Below are 14,438 nucleotides of genomic sequence, written 5' to 3' on the forward strand. Positions count from 1 at the left end.
TCTCCTACTCCATCTCCTTCCCCTTTTCCCCATCCGGTAGATGGAAAAAAAAGGAGGCGAATCCTACTAGGACCCAGTCCTAGTAGGACTCCGCTCTCCTTGGCACGCCCCCTGTGGCCGGCCTCCTCCCCTCCTCCTTTATATACGGGGACAAGGGGGCACCCCAAAGCACAACAGTTGTTCTCTTAGCCGTGTGCAGTGCCCCCATCCACAGTTTACTCCTCCGATCATAGCGTCGTAGTGCTTAGGCGAAGCCCTGCGCGGATCACATCACCATCACCATCACCATGCCGTCGTGCTGACGGAACTCTCCCTCGACCCTTTGTTGGATCAAGAGCTCGAGGGACGTCATCATGCTAAACGAGTGCTGAACACGGAGGTTCCGTATGTTCGGTACTTGAATCGGTTGGATCGTGAAGACGTTCGACTACATCAACCGTGTTACTAAACACTTCCTCTTTCGGTCTACGAGGATACGTGGACACACTCTCCCCTCTCGTTGCTATGCATCTCCTAATTAGATCTTGCGTGATCGTAGGAAAAAATTTGAATTACTACGTTCCCCAACAGAGCATCCATTCCCCGCTCATGGTGGTACTGGAGTTCCCAAAATCTACCTTATTGTCATTGTGTTTCAACGCCAGCCTATACGCACTCTTAATCTAAAGAAAACTATTTTTCTCATGGTGCCAAGCAATAAAATCTCCCTCTCCCACAGATTGAATAGGAAATTTTAAAATTTCCTCAACATCGTGGTGATAAAACATGTGTGTGATGAAATTCTCTCATCCCATCTCCTAGACCCTCTCATGAATAACTCACACACCCATTTAAGCCTAGTTCAATTCTTCAAAACAGATTTTTTTTGTGTGGATATAATCTCTGGGAAGACAATTACCTCTCCAAATATTTATACTAGCACCATCAAAACACTTCAAATGACACCATTTTGAAGCGGCTTAAGGCCATGCATAACATTTTGCCAAGTCACCGACATCGCTTGCGGGGAGACCGTATCCAGGACATGGCCACAAGGATAATATTTTGCCTTCATCACCTTTGCACATAGTGGATGCTGATAAACCAATAACCAACAAACTTGGTTAGCCATAAGCACATGATTAAATAATCTCAGATCATGAAATCCCATACCCACTTCGCCTTTCGGTCTCATTAGTTTATCCCAAGCCAACCAATGAGTTCTCCTATTCTCCTTATTGTCCCGGCAAAAGATCTCGATGAATTGGGATAATTCCTTTTCTTGTTTTCCTTTTTGTTTTTTTTGTCGGTTGTCTCCCGCCAACACTTCATGGATTACTGCCTCTATAGGGGTGTGTGTGTGGGTGGGTGGGGGGGGGGTTGGTTGGTTATAAAAAAGATATTGCGGAAAAGAGATCCGCTGGAGCATGTTCTTCGGTCCAACTCCCGCAATACCGAAAACTATTGAGGGGAGGGGAGATGTTAGGAATGATCTTACTTTGTATCTAATGAATGGAATAACAGCCCCTGTCATGACTAGCATTATGCGAACACTGTCATGTAGAGGTCTGTCGGTTGTAAACAACCATGACCATTCCAACCAGCTAGTGGTGTTAACATCAGCACTTGATGGAGGAGAAGGTTGGACTCTCCTAAAAAGGAAATGTATGTGAGTCATTCTATCATATAATCTTCCCAAATATAGTAGTACTCAAAAGCCACGCTGATAGTTCATGAGGAGATGTCAGTGGGCATTGCCTTTCTCCTAACAACCCAGAGACGGGACGACTCTTTGTTATGTCTTGCTAGAATTTTTAACTGAACTATTAATTTTGATCTAATCGGATGAAAGAATGAACCCCGTTCCTTGAAAAGAGGTACAGATGTGTGGTGGAACAGATATGAAACACACGTGAAAAGTGTGAAAACTTGAACTTTTCGTGAAATTTCATTGGAATATTTGTGAACAATCTGTGAAACTTTGGGAAACTTGACATGATTATTGTCTTTAGAAAATTATGAAATCATAAAAAAAATTGACAAAACGTTTTATACAAAAACAAATGTGAATAGGTTATGAATAATTAGCAAAGTATAGAAGAGAATCAAATTGAAGAATAATGGGATCCAAAAAATTACAATAGGTACAAAAAAGGCAAGAAATAATGGAGTATGTGGCACCACAAGTTGCTGCAAAGACATGGATGACTCATTTTGTGGAGAAAAAAATGTGGCTAATTCCGATCTCAAAGCAGCAGATTGATGCATGGTCGACGCTATCATTTCGGTGCAAATGGCTGGCTGGCAATTCTTAGTTCGCCCTGGAGCAGATGCGCCTGACCTGACCCTGTGGGAAAATCAAGGGGCTGATGTTCCCCATCTTCACCATGGCTGCGGCAAAGGCGTTGTTGAACGCATCCTGGTTAGATGCGAAGCCGTCAATGATGTCTTCGGTGGCACCACCGGCAAGGGTGTAGAGCACCTGGTCGGAGTGTAGGAGCCCCTTATTGAGCTTGAGGTTGACGAAGTAGGCGTTGTCGAACATGTCCGGGGTCGTATCGTCCAATGGGGCCAAGTTGCTGTCGCCAGAGCCGGTTAGCTGAGGGCAGGTGGCCTTGCGCGACGTCGCCAAGGCCGGGTCAATGTTCTCCTCGCTGTAGAGCCTGGTCCTGAAGTTCTTGCACTGCGCCTGCCCTATGGTGTGCGCACCAGAGAGGGCGACCATATCGGTGTGGTTGAGCCCCTTGGCGGCGAAGCGGGTGATGAGGTCGGTGACGCTAAGTGATGGGGCAGGCAGGTCACGGTTGGCCAGTGTCTCGCTAGCCGTGTCGGAGTCCCTCCTCCCCAGAGAGACTGTCCATGACGGCCCTCCTACCTACACAAGTAAAGCCGATGAGTACTAACCTCAGTTCGAAACCGTGACAGGCATGCAAACAGATTATTAATTAAAAAGGGGTTGAAAGATCATGTTAGTTCTTACCGCGACGACAGAATCGCGAGCGGCGACGGCGAGGATGTCGGCGCAGGAGACGGTGCGCTTGCACGCCTGCTCCACATTCGACTTGATTTTGTCGATGACGTCGAAGCCTCGCAGCGATCCCACGTTCCCGAACGCGTTCCGCTCGTTGCCAGCCAGCAGAACGGACGCGTCGCAGCCCTGCATGTACGTAGCCAGGCACGGGTTAACCGCTGGTGTTCAGCAAATGAAACCGATCCAAACAATAACAAGTAGTGTGTGAAGGACTTGCTTGGACAAAGCAGTCATGGAAGTGCAGCCGGAGCAGCGACGCGGCCATGCGGGGGTCGCTGCTCACGGCGGCCGCCACGCTGCTCTTGATGGTGGCCAGCGCCCCGGGGCACGACGCGTCGTAGAACGTCGGGGACATCTGCGCCGACGCCGCCGCGGCCAGGCACAGAAGGAGCAGCACCACTGACAGAGATGAAGACGCCATCACAACTACCTGCGTGTTGGTCGCTATAGGCCGGAGAGCTACTTACTTTTGTGGTGGATGCGGATGTAATGGCCTGCAATTCATGCAGATATATATAGCTATTCCTAGGATTTTTGTGGCGTTCCATCAACTGCTAGGAGCTAGCTATTTGATCTACATCGTGCACGGATGTATTTTGCATAGAGGCAAATTAATTAGAGTAGACATGTTTTGCGGGGAGTTAATTAATTTGGATATTACTAGCAAGTAGACATGTTTTGCTAAGTACGTGCACGGATCGATGTATCATGCATAGATGGCACTCAAGTCAACGAAATTCAGAAACTATATAGTCATTTTCTTTTCTTTTTTTTGTGGGGAAAAATACTCCACATTATTTTGAGGTATAGCTTTGTTCCAGGTCAACTTCTCTATATTATTTTTTCAAAAAAATAAAAACTTCCCTATATTATTATTTGACCAAGTGTTGCATAACATTGTACGTGCGTGCACGGGTGTGTATATCATGCACACAACGCACGGTCATATTAGACCTGGAATGGAATATCCATGGTCGCTTCAACGTCTTAGACGACGATACAAACGCGTCATTCTGCATTCAATGTATCCGATGATCTCTATCATATGATCCTCGGCAACATCATTAAAAAATAGTCTTATTAACACACAAGTATAGAGGAACACAACAGCATGAAAAGTCATTCCATATGCCTTAGTCATAGATTCTATAAAGTATACTATGCTATGTACCAGACCTATTGTGTACCTCACCATGAGTTTGGCAAGAGGGTACAATATTGATCCAGGAGTGGATTACTGGACAACGGTCAAAATTATCCTTAGTAGAATAAGGATATGTTTCTCAATTATGGAGGTGGCAAAAAGTTCGTCATAATGGGTTACGTCGATGCAAGCTTTGACGCTGATCTGGATGACTCTAAGTGTCAATCTGGATACATATTGAAAGTGGGAGCAATTAGCTAGAGAAGCTCCGTACACAGCATTGTAGACATAGAAATTTGCAAAATACATATGGATCTGAATGTGGCAGACGTTGACTAAACTTCTCTCACAAGCAAAACATGATCACACCTTAGTACTCTTTGGCTGTTAATCACATAGCGATGTGAACTATAGAGTGTTAAATCACATGGTGATGTGAACTAGATTATCGACACTAGTGCAAGTGGGAGACTCAAGGAAATATGCCCTAAAGGCAATAATAAAAATGTTATTTATATTTCCTTATATCATGATAAATATTTTTTATTCATGCTAGAATTGTATTAACCAGAAACTTAATACATGTGTAAATACATAGACAAAACAGAGTATCCCTAGTATGCCTCTACTTGACTAGCTCGTTAATCAAAGATGGTTAAGTTTCCTAACCATAGATATGTGTTGTCATTTGATGAACGGGATCACATCATTAGAGAATGATGTGATGGACAAGACCCATCTGTTAGCTTAACATAATGATCGTTTAGTTTTATTGCTATTGTTTTCTTCATGACTTGTACATATTCCTCTCACTATGAGATTATGCAACTCCCGAATACCGGAGGAACACTTTGTGTGCTATCAAATGTCACAACGTAACTGGGTGATTATAAAGATGCTCTACAGGTGTCTCCGAAGGTGTTTGTTGAGTTGGCATAGATCAAGATTAGGATTTGTCACTCCGTGTATCGAAGAGGTATCTCTGGGCCGTCTCGGTAATGCACATCACTATAAGCCTTGCAAGCAATGTGGCTAATGAGTTAGTTACGGGATGATGCATTACGGAACGACTAAGGGACTTGCTAGTAACGAGATTGAACTAGGTATGATGATACCGACGATCGAATCTCGGGCAAGTAACATACCGATGACAAAGGAAATAACTTATGTTGTTATGCGGTTTGACCGATAAAGATCTTCGTAGAATATGTAGGAACCAATATGAGAATCCAGATTCCGCTATTGGTTATTGACCGGAGATGTGTCTCGGTCATCTCTACATAGTTCTCGAACTCATAGGCTCCGCAAGCTTAACGTTCGACGACGATTTGTATTTATGAGTTAAGTGTTTTGGTGAACGAAGTTTGTTCGCAGTCCCGGATAAGATCACGGACATGACGAGGAGTCTCTAAATGGTCGAGAGGTAAAGATTGATATATTGGAAGGTAGTATTCGGACACCGAAAGGGTTCCGAAGTGTATCGGGTACATACCGGAGTACCAGAGGGGTTGCTGAAACCCCCCGCGGAAAGATATGGGCCATATGAGCCATAGGAGGGAGGCTAACCAGCCCACAAGGGTCAGGTGCGGCCCCCACAAGGGAGGAGGCCGAATTGGACTAGGGAACGGGGTGCCACCCCCTTTCCTTCTCCTACTCCATCTCCTTCCCCTTTCCCCCCTCCGGTAGAAGGAAAAAAAAGTGGGGGCGAATCCTACTAGGACTGGAGTCCTAGTACGACTCCGCTCTCCTTGGCACGCCCCTTGTGGCCGGCCTCCTCCCCTCCTCCTTTATATACGGGGACAAGGGGGCACCCCAAAGCACAACAGTTGTTCTCTTAGCCGTGTGCAATGCCCTGCTCCACAGTTTACTTCTTCGATCATAGCGTCGTAGCGCTTAGGCGAAGCCCTGCGCGGATCACATCACCATCACCATCATCAGGCCGTCGTGTTGACGGAACTCTCCCTTTACTCTCTCCTGGATCAAGAGCTCGAGGGACGTCATCATGCTAAACGTGTGCTGAACACGGAGGTGTCGTACATTCGGTACTTGAATCGGTTGGATCGTGAAGACGTTCAACTACATCAACCGCGTTACTAAACGCTTCCGCTTTCGGTCTACGAGGATACGTGGACACACTCTCCCCTCTCGTTGCTATGCATCTCCTAATTAGATCTTGCGTGATCGTAGGAAAAAATTTGAATTACTACGTTCCCCAACAAAGCATCCTTTCCCTGCTCATGGTGGTACTAGAGTTCCCAAAATCTACCTTATTGTCATTGTGTTTCAATGCCAGCCTATACGCACTCTTAATCTAAAGAAAACCATTTTTCTCATAGTGCCAAGCAATAAAATCTCCCTCTCCCACAGATTGAATAGGAAATTTTAAAATTTCCTCAACATCATGGTGATAAAACATGTGTGTGATGAAATTCTCTCATCCCATCTCCTAGACCTCTCATGAATAACTCACACACCCAGTTCAATTCTTCAAAACAGATTTTTTTTGTGTGGATATAATCTCTGGGAAGACAATTACCTCTCCAAATATTTATACTAGCACCATCAAAACACTTCAAATAACACCGTTTTAAAGCAGCTTAAGGTCATGCATAACATTTTGCCAAGTCACCAACATCGCTTGCGGGAAGACCGTATCCAGGACATGCCCACGAGGATAATATTTTGCCTTCATCACCTTTGCACATAGTGGATGCTGATAAACCAATAACCAACAAACTTGGTTAGCCAGAAGCACATGATTAAATAATCTAAGATCATGAAATCCCATACCCGCTTCGCCTTTGGGTCTCATTAGTTTATCCCAAGCCAGCCAATGAGTTCTCCTCCTATTCTCCTTATTGCCCCGGCAAAAGATCTCGATGAATTGGGATAATTCCTTTTCTTGTTTTCCTTTTTGTTTTATTTTTTTGTCGGTTGTCTCCCGCCAACACTTCATGGATTACTGCCTCTATAGGGGTGTGGTGGGGGGGGGGGGGTTATAAAAAAGATATTGCGGAAAAGAGATCCGCTGGAGCATGTTCTTTGGTCCAACTCCCGCAATACCGAAAACTATTGAGGGGAGGGGAGATGTTAGGAATGATCTTACTTTGTATCTAATGAATGGAATAACAGCCCCTGTCATGACTAGCATTCCAAAAAGGTTGATGGAGGAGAGGCTATCATGCGAAGACTATCATGTGGAGGTCTGTCGTTGTAAACAGCCATGACCATTCCAACCAGCTAGTGGTGATAACATCAGCACTTGATGGAGGAGAAGGTTGGACTCTCTAAAAAGGAAATGTATGTGAGTCATTCTATCATATATCTTCCCAAATATAGTAGTACTCAAAAGCACGCTGATAGTTCATGAGGAGATGTCATAGTGGGCATTGCCTTTCTCCTAACAACCCAGAGACGGGACGACTCTTTGTTATGTCTTGCTAGAATTTTTAACTGAACTATTAATTTTGATCTAATCGGATGAAAGAATGAACCCCGTTCCTTGAAAAGAGGTACAGATGTGTGGTGGAACAGATATGAAACACACGTGAAAAGTGTGAAAACTTGAACTTTTCGTGAAATTTCATTGGAATATTTGTGAACAATCTGTGAAACTTTGGGAAACTTGACATGATTATTGTCTTTAGAAAATTATGAAATCATAAAAAAAATTGACAAAACGTTTTATACAAAAACAAATGTGAATAGGTTATGAATAATTAGCAAAGTATAGAAGAGAATCAAATTGAAGAATAATGGGATCCAAAAAATTACAATAGGTACAAAAAAGGCAAGAAATAATGGAGTATGTGGCACCACAAGTTGCTGCAAAGACATGGATGACTCATTTTGTGGAGAAAAAAATGTGGCTAATTCCGATCTCAAAGCAGCAGATTGATGCATGGTCGACGCTATCATTTCAGTGCAAATGGCTGGCGTGGCAATTCTTAGTTCGCCCTGGAGCAGATGCGCCTGACCTGACCCTGTGGGAAAATCAAGGGGCTGATGTTCCCCATCTTCACCATGGCTGCGGCAAAGGCGTTGTTGAACGCATCCTGGTTAGATGCGAAGCCGTCAATGATGTCTTCGGTGGCACCACCGGCAAGGGTGTAGAGCACCTGGTCGGAGTGTAGGAGCCCCTTATTGAGCTTGAGGTTGACGAAGTAGGCGTTGTCGAACATGTCCGGGGTCGTATCGTCCAATGGGGCCAAGTTGCTGTCGCCAGAGCCGGTTAGCTGAGGGCAGGTGGCCTTGCGCGACGTCGCCAAGGCCGGGTCAATGTTCTCCTCGCTGTAGAGCCTGGTCCTGAAGTTCTTGCACTGCGCCTGCCCTATGGTGTGCGCACCAGAGAGGGCGACCATATCGGTGTGGTTGAGCCCCTTGGCGGCGAAGCGGGTGATGAGGTCGGTGACGCTAAGTGATGGGGCAGGCAGGTCACGGTTGGCCAGTGTCTCGCTAGCCGTGTCGGAGTCCCTCCTCCCCAGAGAGACTGTCCATGACGGCCCTCCTACCTACACAAGTAAAGCCGATGAGTACTAACCTCAGTTCAACCGTGACACGCATGCAAACAGATTATTAATTAAAAAGGGGTTGAAAGATCATGTTAGTTCTTACGGCGACGACGGAATCGCGAGCGGCGACGGCGAGGATGTCGGCGCAGGAGACGGTGCGCTTGCACGCCTGCTCCACATTCGACTTGATTTTGTCGATGACGTCGAAGCCTCGCGTTCCGCTCGTTGCCAGCCAGCAGAACGGACGCGTCGCAGCCCTGCATGTACGAAGCCAGGCACGGGTTAACCGCTGGTGTTCAGCAAATGAAACCGATCCAAACAATAACAAATACTGTGTGAAGGACTTGCTTGGACAAAGCAGTCATGGAAGTGCAGCCGGAGCAGCGACGCGGCCATGCGGGGGTCGCTGCTCACGGCGGCCACCACACCGTTCTTGATGGTGGCCAGCGCCCCGGGGCATGACGCGTCGTAGAACGTCGGGGACATCTGCGCCGACGCCACCGCGGCCAGGCACAGAAGGAGCAGCACCACTGACAGAGATGAAGACGCCATCACAACTACCTGCCTGTTGGTCGCTATAGGCCGGAGAGCTATTTACTTTTGTGGTGGATGCGGATGTAATGGCCTGCATTTCATGCAGATATATATAGCTATTCCTAAGATTTTTGTGGCGTTCCATCTACTGCTAGGCGCTAGCTGTTTGATCTACGTCGTGCACGGATGTATTTTGCATAGAGGCAAATTAATTAGAGTAGACATGTTTTGCGGGGAGTTAATTAATTTGGATATTACTACTAGCAAGTAGACATGTTTTGCTAAGTACGTGCACGGATCGATGTACCATGCATAGATGGCACTCAAGTCAACGAAATTCAGAAAGTACATACACTTTCTTTTTCGTGCGGGGAAAATTATTCCACATTATTGCAAGGTATAGCTTTGTCCCAAGTCAACTTCTCAATATTTTTTTTTCGAAAAAACAAAAACTACCCTATATTATTTTTTGACCAAGTGTTGCATAATGTACTATGCTTCGTGCGTGCACGGGCGTGTATGTCATGCATACAGCGCACGGTCATAGCATACCTGGAATCGAATATCCAACGTCGGTTCAACGTCTTAGACTACGGCAACATACGCGTCATTCTACATTCGATGTATCCGATGATCTTTGTTGGAGTCTGAACGAGGGTAGCAAGAGAGAGATCGTGTAACACTTCCTTGATTATTGATTGGGGTTACACAGAGTATTTGACAAAAAACTATCACATTAGGAGTTGCCGTCCCACAGAATTATCACATTCAAAAAAGTGACTGATAACTATCAAATTTTTTTAATTTTGTAACTAAAAACTATCACTTTTGAAAAATTGCAAGTTTAGACGATTTAAACGCGTTTATGACAGACAGGGCCCACCCATCAGGGCTGACGTGGCGACGAAGTTAGCCCCGTTTGTTTTGACTGTCAAGTTGGCCGTTATGACAAGTGGGGCCCACACGTCATCGTCAACCTTCCTCCTCCTCCTTCTCCCGTCTCTCTCAGGCATTTCGTCAAGCACCTTCTGTGCATCTAAGGGAAAGAGGCGATGGAGGCGAGGTCGCGTAGGAGGTGGCGAGCGTGCTCGGCGCCACCGTGTCTGAGCTATAGGCGTGCGACGGCGGCGTGCTGCCGCTGGCCGAGGACCTCCTCCTCGCGCCCCGGTAACGACAACAGCATGCAGCGGTGCCGACCCGATGTTGCATGCAGACGGTAGCTGGCAAGCTTGCACCTGCTCCGAGCGTGCGCGGTCGCAAATGTCCGCGGCGTTGGCCAGCGGCGAGGTGCTCGGCCATGAGGACGGAGCGGTTCGTGGAGGCGGAGGCTTTAGACGGAGGAAAGCACGCGCGCGCCGGTGCGCAGCAGCAGGAGGACCAAAGCAGGGGCAGCAGCGAAGAAGCCAGCATGCGATGGGAAGTATCTTGAGGGCTCGCCGGAGTTTCTGTCGAGGCAGGGGCGCGAGGCACAGAGGCGCCATGGCTGCACGAGCTCGTGTCGCGTGCGCGCAAGGGAGAGGACGGGTAGCTCGGGTGCTGCGGCGGTGCGTGGTTTTGGCGCACGCCTGCGCGGTAGAGGGGGCGGTGTGGCTCGGTCCTGGGGTCAGGGATGGCAGCTGGAAGAGCACGCTCACGTCCGTCGTCGGCCGGAGTTCACCGGCTTTCCTCCATGCACATAAGTTGTTTGTTGAAATACCAAAGAGAGAGAGAGGAGGAAGAAGAAGATTGATGTGGGCCCCACTTGTCATAACGGTCAACACTAATGGTCAAAACAAACATAGTTGACTTTGCCGCCATGTCAGCCCTGGCGAGTGGGTCCCGCATGTCATAAATGTGTTTAAATCGTCTAAACTTGCCATTTTTCAAAAGTGGTAGTTTTTAGTCACAAAATTAGAATTTTTTGGTAGTTATCAGTCACTTTTTTGAATGTGGTAGTTCTGTGGGACGGTAACCGCTAATGTTGTAGTTTTTTGTCAAATACTCGGTTACACAAGTACATATATACTGGTTGTTACAATAGAATTACACTAGTCTAGCCTAAGGAATAGGACCACTACAGAAGCACGTTCGCTAACACCCCACCACAGTCATGTCGTCGATGCCTGAGGAGACACAGAGACTGGACCTGAAGCGCTGGAAAACGGATGTCGGCAAACCCTTCGTCGTGATATCGGCTAGCTGTTGAGCTGTTGGAACATGTACAACACGGAACTCGCCAAGGGCCCACCTTTTCCTGGACGAAATGAATGTCAAGCTCTATGTGCTTCGTCCTCCGATGATGAACCGGATTAATAGACAAGTACACGGCTGATACATTATTGCAGAAGATGACCGTGGCCTTCGATTGAGAGATGGAGAGCTCACCAAGCAGCTGCCTCAACCATACACAATCAGCGACCGCATTCGCCAGGGCACGGTATTCTGCTTCTGCACTGGATCGAGAGATGATGACTTGTCACTTTTGGAGGACCAGCTGACGAGCGTGTCACCAAGATACACGCAGTAACCAGAGGTAGACCGGCGAGTGTCAGGGCACCTAGCCCAGTCCGCGTCCGAATACGCAATGATGTATGTCGATGAAGCTGCTAGAAGAAGAAGAAGGCCATGCTGGAGCGTGCCGCGGACATACCGCAGAATACGCTTGATGAGGGCGCGGTGACTGTCCCGCGGGTCATGCATGTGAAGGCAAGCTTGTTGCACCGCATACGCCAGATCCGGACGCGTCATTGTGAGATATTGCAAGCCGCCGGCAAGGCTGCGACACTCTGATAGGTCGGACACGGGAGCGCCGGCGGCAGCGGCGACCTTTGGGGCCATGTCCACTGGTGTTGAGGCAGCATGGCATTGGGACATGTCGGCGCGGCGAAGAAGCTCCTCGGCATACTGGGCCTGGTTGAGGAAGAACCCCCATGTTGTACGCTGCATGCGGATGCCGAGGAAGTAGTGAAGATCGCCCATATCTGTCATGGCAAACTCCTGTTGTAGCTTGTCGACGATGGAGCGAAGAAGGGGCGTTGAGGATGCCGCAAGTACGATATCATCAACGTACAGAAGAAGATGGGTGATGACCCACAAGTGTGGGGGATCTATCGTAGCCTTTTTGATAAGTAAGAGTGTCGAACCCAACGAGGAGCAGAAGGAAATGATAAGCAGTTTTCAGTAAGGTATTCTTTGCAAGCACTGAAATTATTGGTAACAGATAGTTTTGTGATAAGGTAATTTGTAACGAGTAGCAAGTAATAAAAGTAAATAAGGTGCAGCAAGATAGCCCAATCCTTTTTGTAGCAAAGGACAAGCCTGGACAAACTCTTATATGAAGTAAAGCGCTCCCGAGGACACATGGAAATTATCGTCAAGCTAGTTTTCATCACGATCATATGATTCGCGTTCGGTACTTTGATAATTTGATATGTGGGTGGACCGGTGCTTGGGTGTTGTCCTTACTTGGACAAGCATCCCACTAATGATTAACCCCCATTGCAAGCATCCGCAACTACAACAGAAGTATTAAGGTAAACCTAACCATAGCATGAAATGTATGGATCCAAATCAGCCCATTACGAAGCAACGCATAAACTAGGGTTTAAGCTTCTGTCACTCAAGCAACCCATCATCTACTTATTACTTCCCAATGCCTCCCTCTAGGCCCAAACAATGGTGAAGTGTCATGTAGTCGACGTTCACATGACACCACTAGAGGGATGACAACATACATCTCATCAAAATATCGAACGAATACCAAATTCACATGACTACTAATAGCAAGACTTCTCTCATGTCCTCAGGAACAAACGTAACTACTCACAAAGCATATTCATGTTCATAATCAGAGGGGTATTAATATGCATAATGGATCTCAACATATGATCTTCCACCAAGTAAACCAACTAGCATCAACTACAAGGAGTAATCAACACTACTAGCAACCCACAGGTACCAATCTAAGGTTTGGATACAAAGACTGGATACAAGAGATGAACTAGGGTTTGAGATGAGATGGTGCTGGTGAAGATGTTGATGGAGATTGACCCCCTCCCGATGAGAGGATCATTGGTGATGACGATGGTGATGATTTCCCCTTGTCGGAGGGAAGTGTCCCCGGCAGAACAGCTCTGTTGGAGCCCTAGATTGGTTCTGCCAAGGTTCCGCCTCGTGGCGGCGGAGTTTCGTCCTGAAAGCTTGTTTATTATTTTTTAATCAGACGAAAGACCTCATATAGCAAAAGATGGGCATCGAAGGGCCACCAGGGGGCCCACGAGGCAGGGGGCACGCCCAGGGGGGTAGGGCGCGCCCCCACCCTCCTGGCCAGGGTGTGGACCCCCTCTGCTATTTTCTTCGCTCAGTATTTTTTATTATTTCCAAAAATAACTTCCGTGGAGTTTTAGTACTTTTGGAGTTGTGCGGAATAGGTATCTAATATTTGCTCCTTTTCCAGCCCAGAATTTCAGCTGCCGGCATTCTCCCTCTTTATGTAAACCTTGTAAAATAAGATAGAATAGGCATAAGTAATGTGTAATAACAGCCCATAATGCAATAAATATCGATACAAAATCATGATGCAAAATGGACGTATCAACTCCCCCAAGCTTAGACCTCGCTTGTCCTCAAGCGAAAGCCGAAATCGAAAAATATGTTCACATGTTTAGAGATAGAGGCGTCGATAAATATAAAATACGGATATATATAGTCATATGATCTCTTATGCTAAAGTAACAATTCAATCACAATTTCAAGTATGAATCATAAACTTCGTTGAGAACCAACAAACTCTAATCTCAGTCATTGAGGCAATTGCAATTTATCATAACATAGGAAAGAGTCAACATAAGAGCTTTTCAGCAAGTCCACATACTCAACTATCATTTAGTCTTTCACAATTGTTAACACTCACGCAATATTTATGGGTATGGAGTTTTAATCGGACACAAAGAAAGATAGGGGCTTATAGTTTTGCCTCCCAACGTTTTACCTCAAGGGTAATGTCAACCATAATAGTTCATGAAAACTCACGTCCAATTAGCTATATATATCTGGATCTTTCCAACACATTGTGCTTGCCAAAGGATAAAATACAAAAGGAAAGGTGAAGATCACCATGACTCTTATATAAGGTAGAAGATAAAAGTAAAAGATAGGCCCTTCGCAGAGGGAAGCAGAGGTTGTCATGCGCTTTTATGGTTGGATGCACAAAATCTTAATGCAAAAGAATGTCACTTTATATTGCCACTTGTGATGTGGA

General features: G+C 46.4%; 1 protein-coding gene and 1 pseudogene across 1 annotated transcript; both read right to left on the reverse strand.

Moving 5' to 3' along the window:
* Positions 1–2,063: 2,063 nt before the first annotated feature.
* Positions 2,064–3,478, reverse strand: LOC125511645 (peroxidase 2-like). The gene is made up of 3 exons (XM_048677073.1): positions 3,228–3,478; positions 2,960–3,136; positions 2,064–2,854 (listed from the first exon to the last, which is right to left on the reverse strand). The coding sequence occupies exons 1-3, from the start codon at positions 3,429–3,431 to the stop codon at positions 2,291–2,293; spliced, it is 945 nt and encodes a 314-aa protein (XP_048533030.1). The 5' UTR covers positions 3,432–3,478; the 3' UTR covers positions 2,064–2,290.
* A 4,620-nt stretch (positions 3,479–8,098) lies between these two features.
* On the reverse strand, positions 8,099–9,264 carry LOC125511646 (annotated as a pseudogene).
* Between the last annotated feature and the right edge of the window lie 5,174 nt (positions 9,265–14,438).

The sequence above is a fragment of the Triticum urartu genome, chromosome 5 (genome assembly GCF_003073215.2).
Source record: "Triticum urartu cultivar G1812 chromosome 5, Tu2.1, whole genome shotgun sequence".
Lineage (NCBI taxonomy): Eukaryota > Viridiplantae > Streptophyta > Magnoliopsida > Poales > Poaceae > Triticum > Triticum urartu.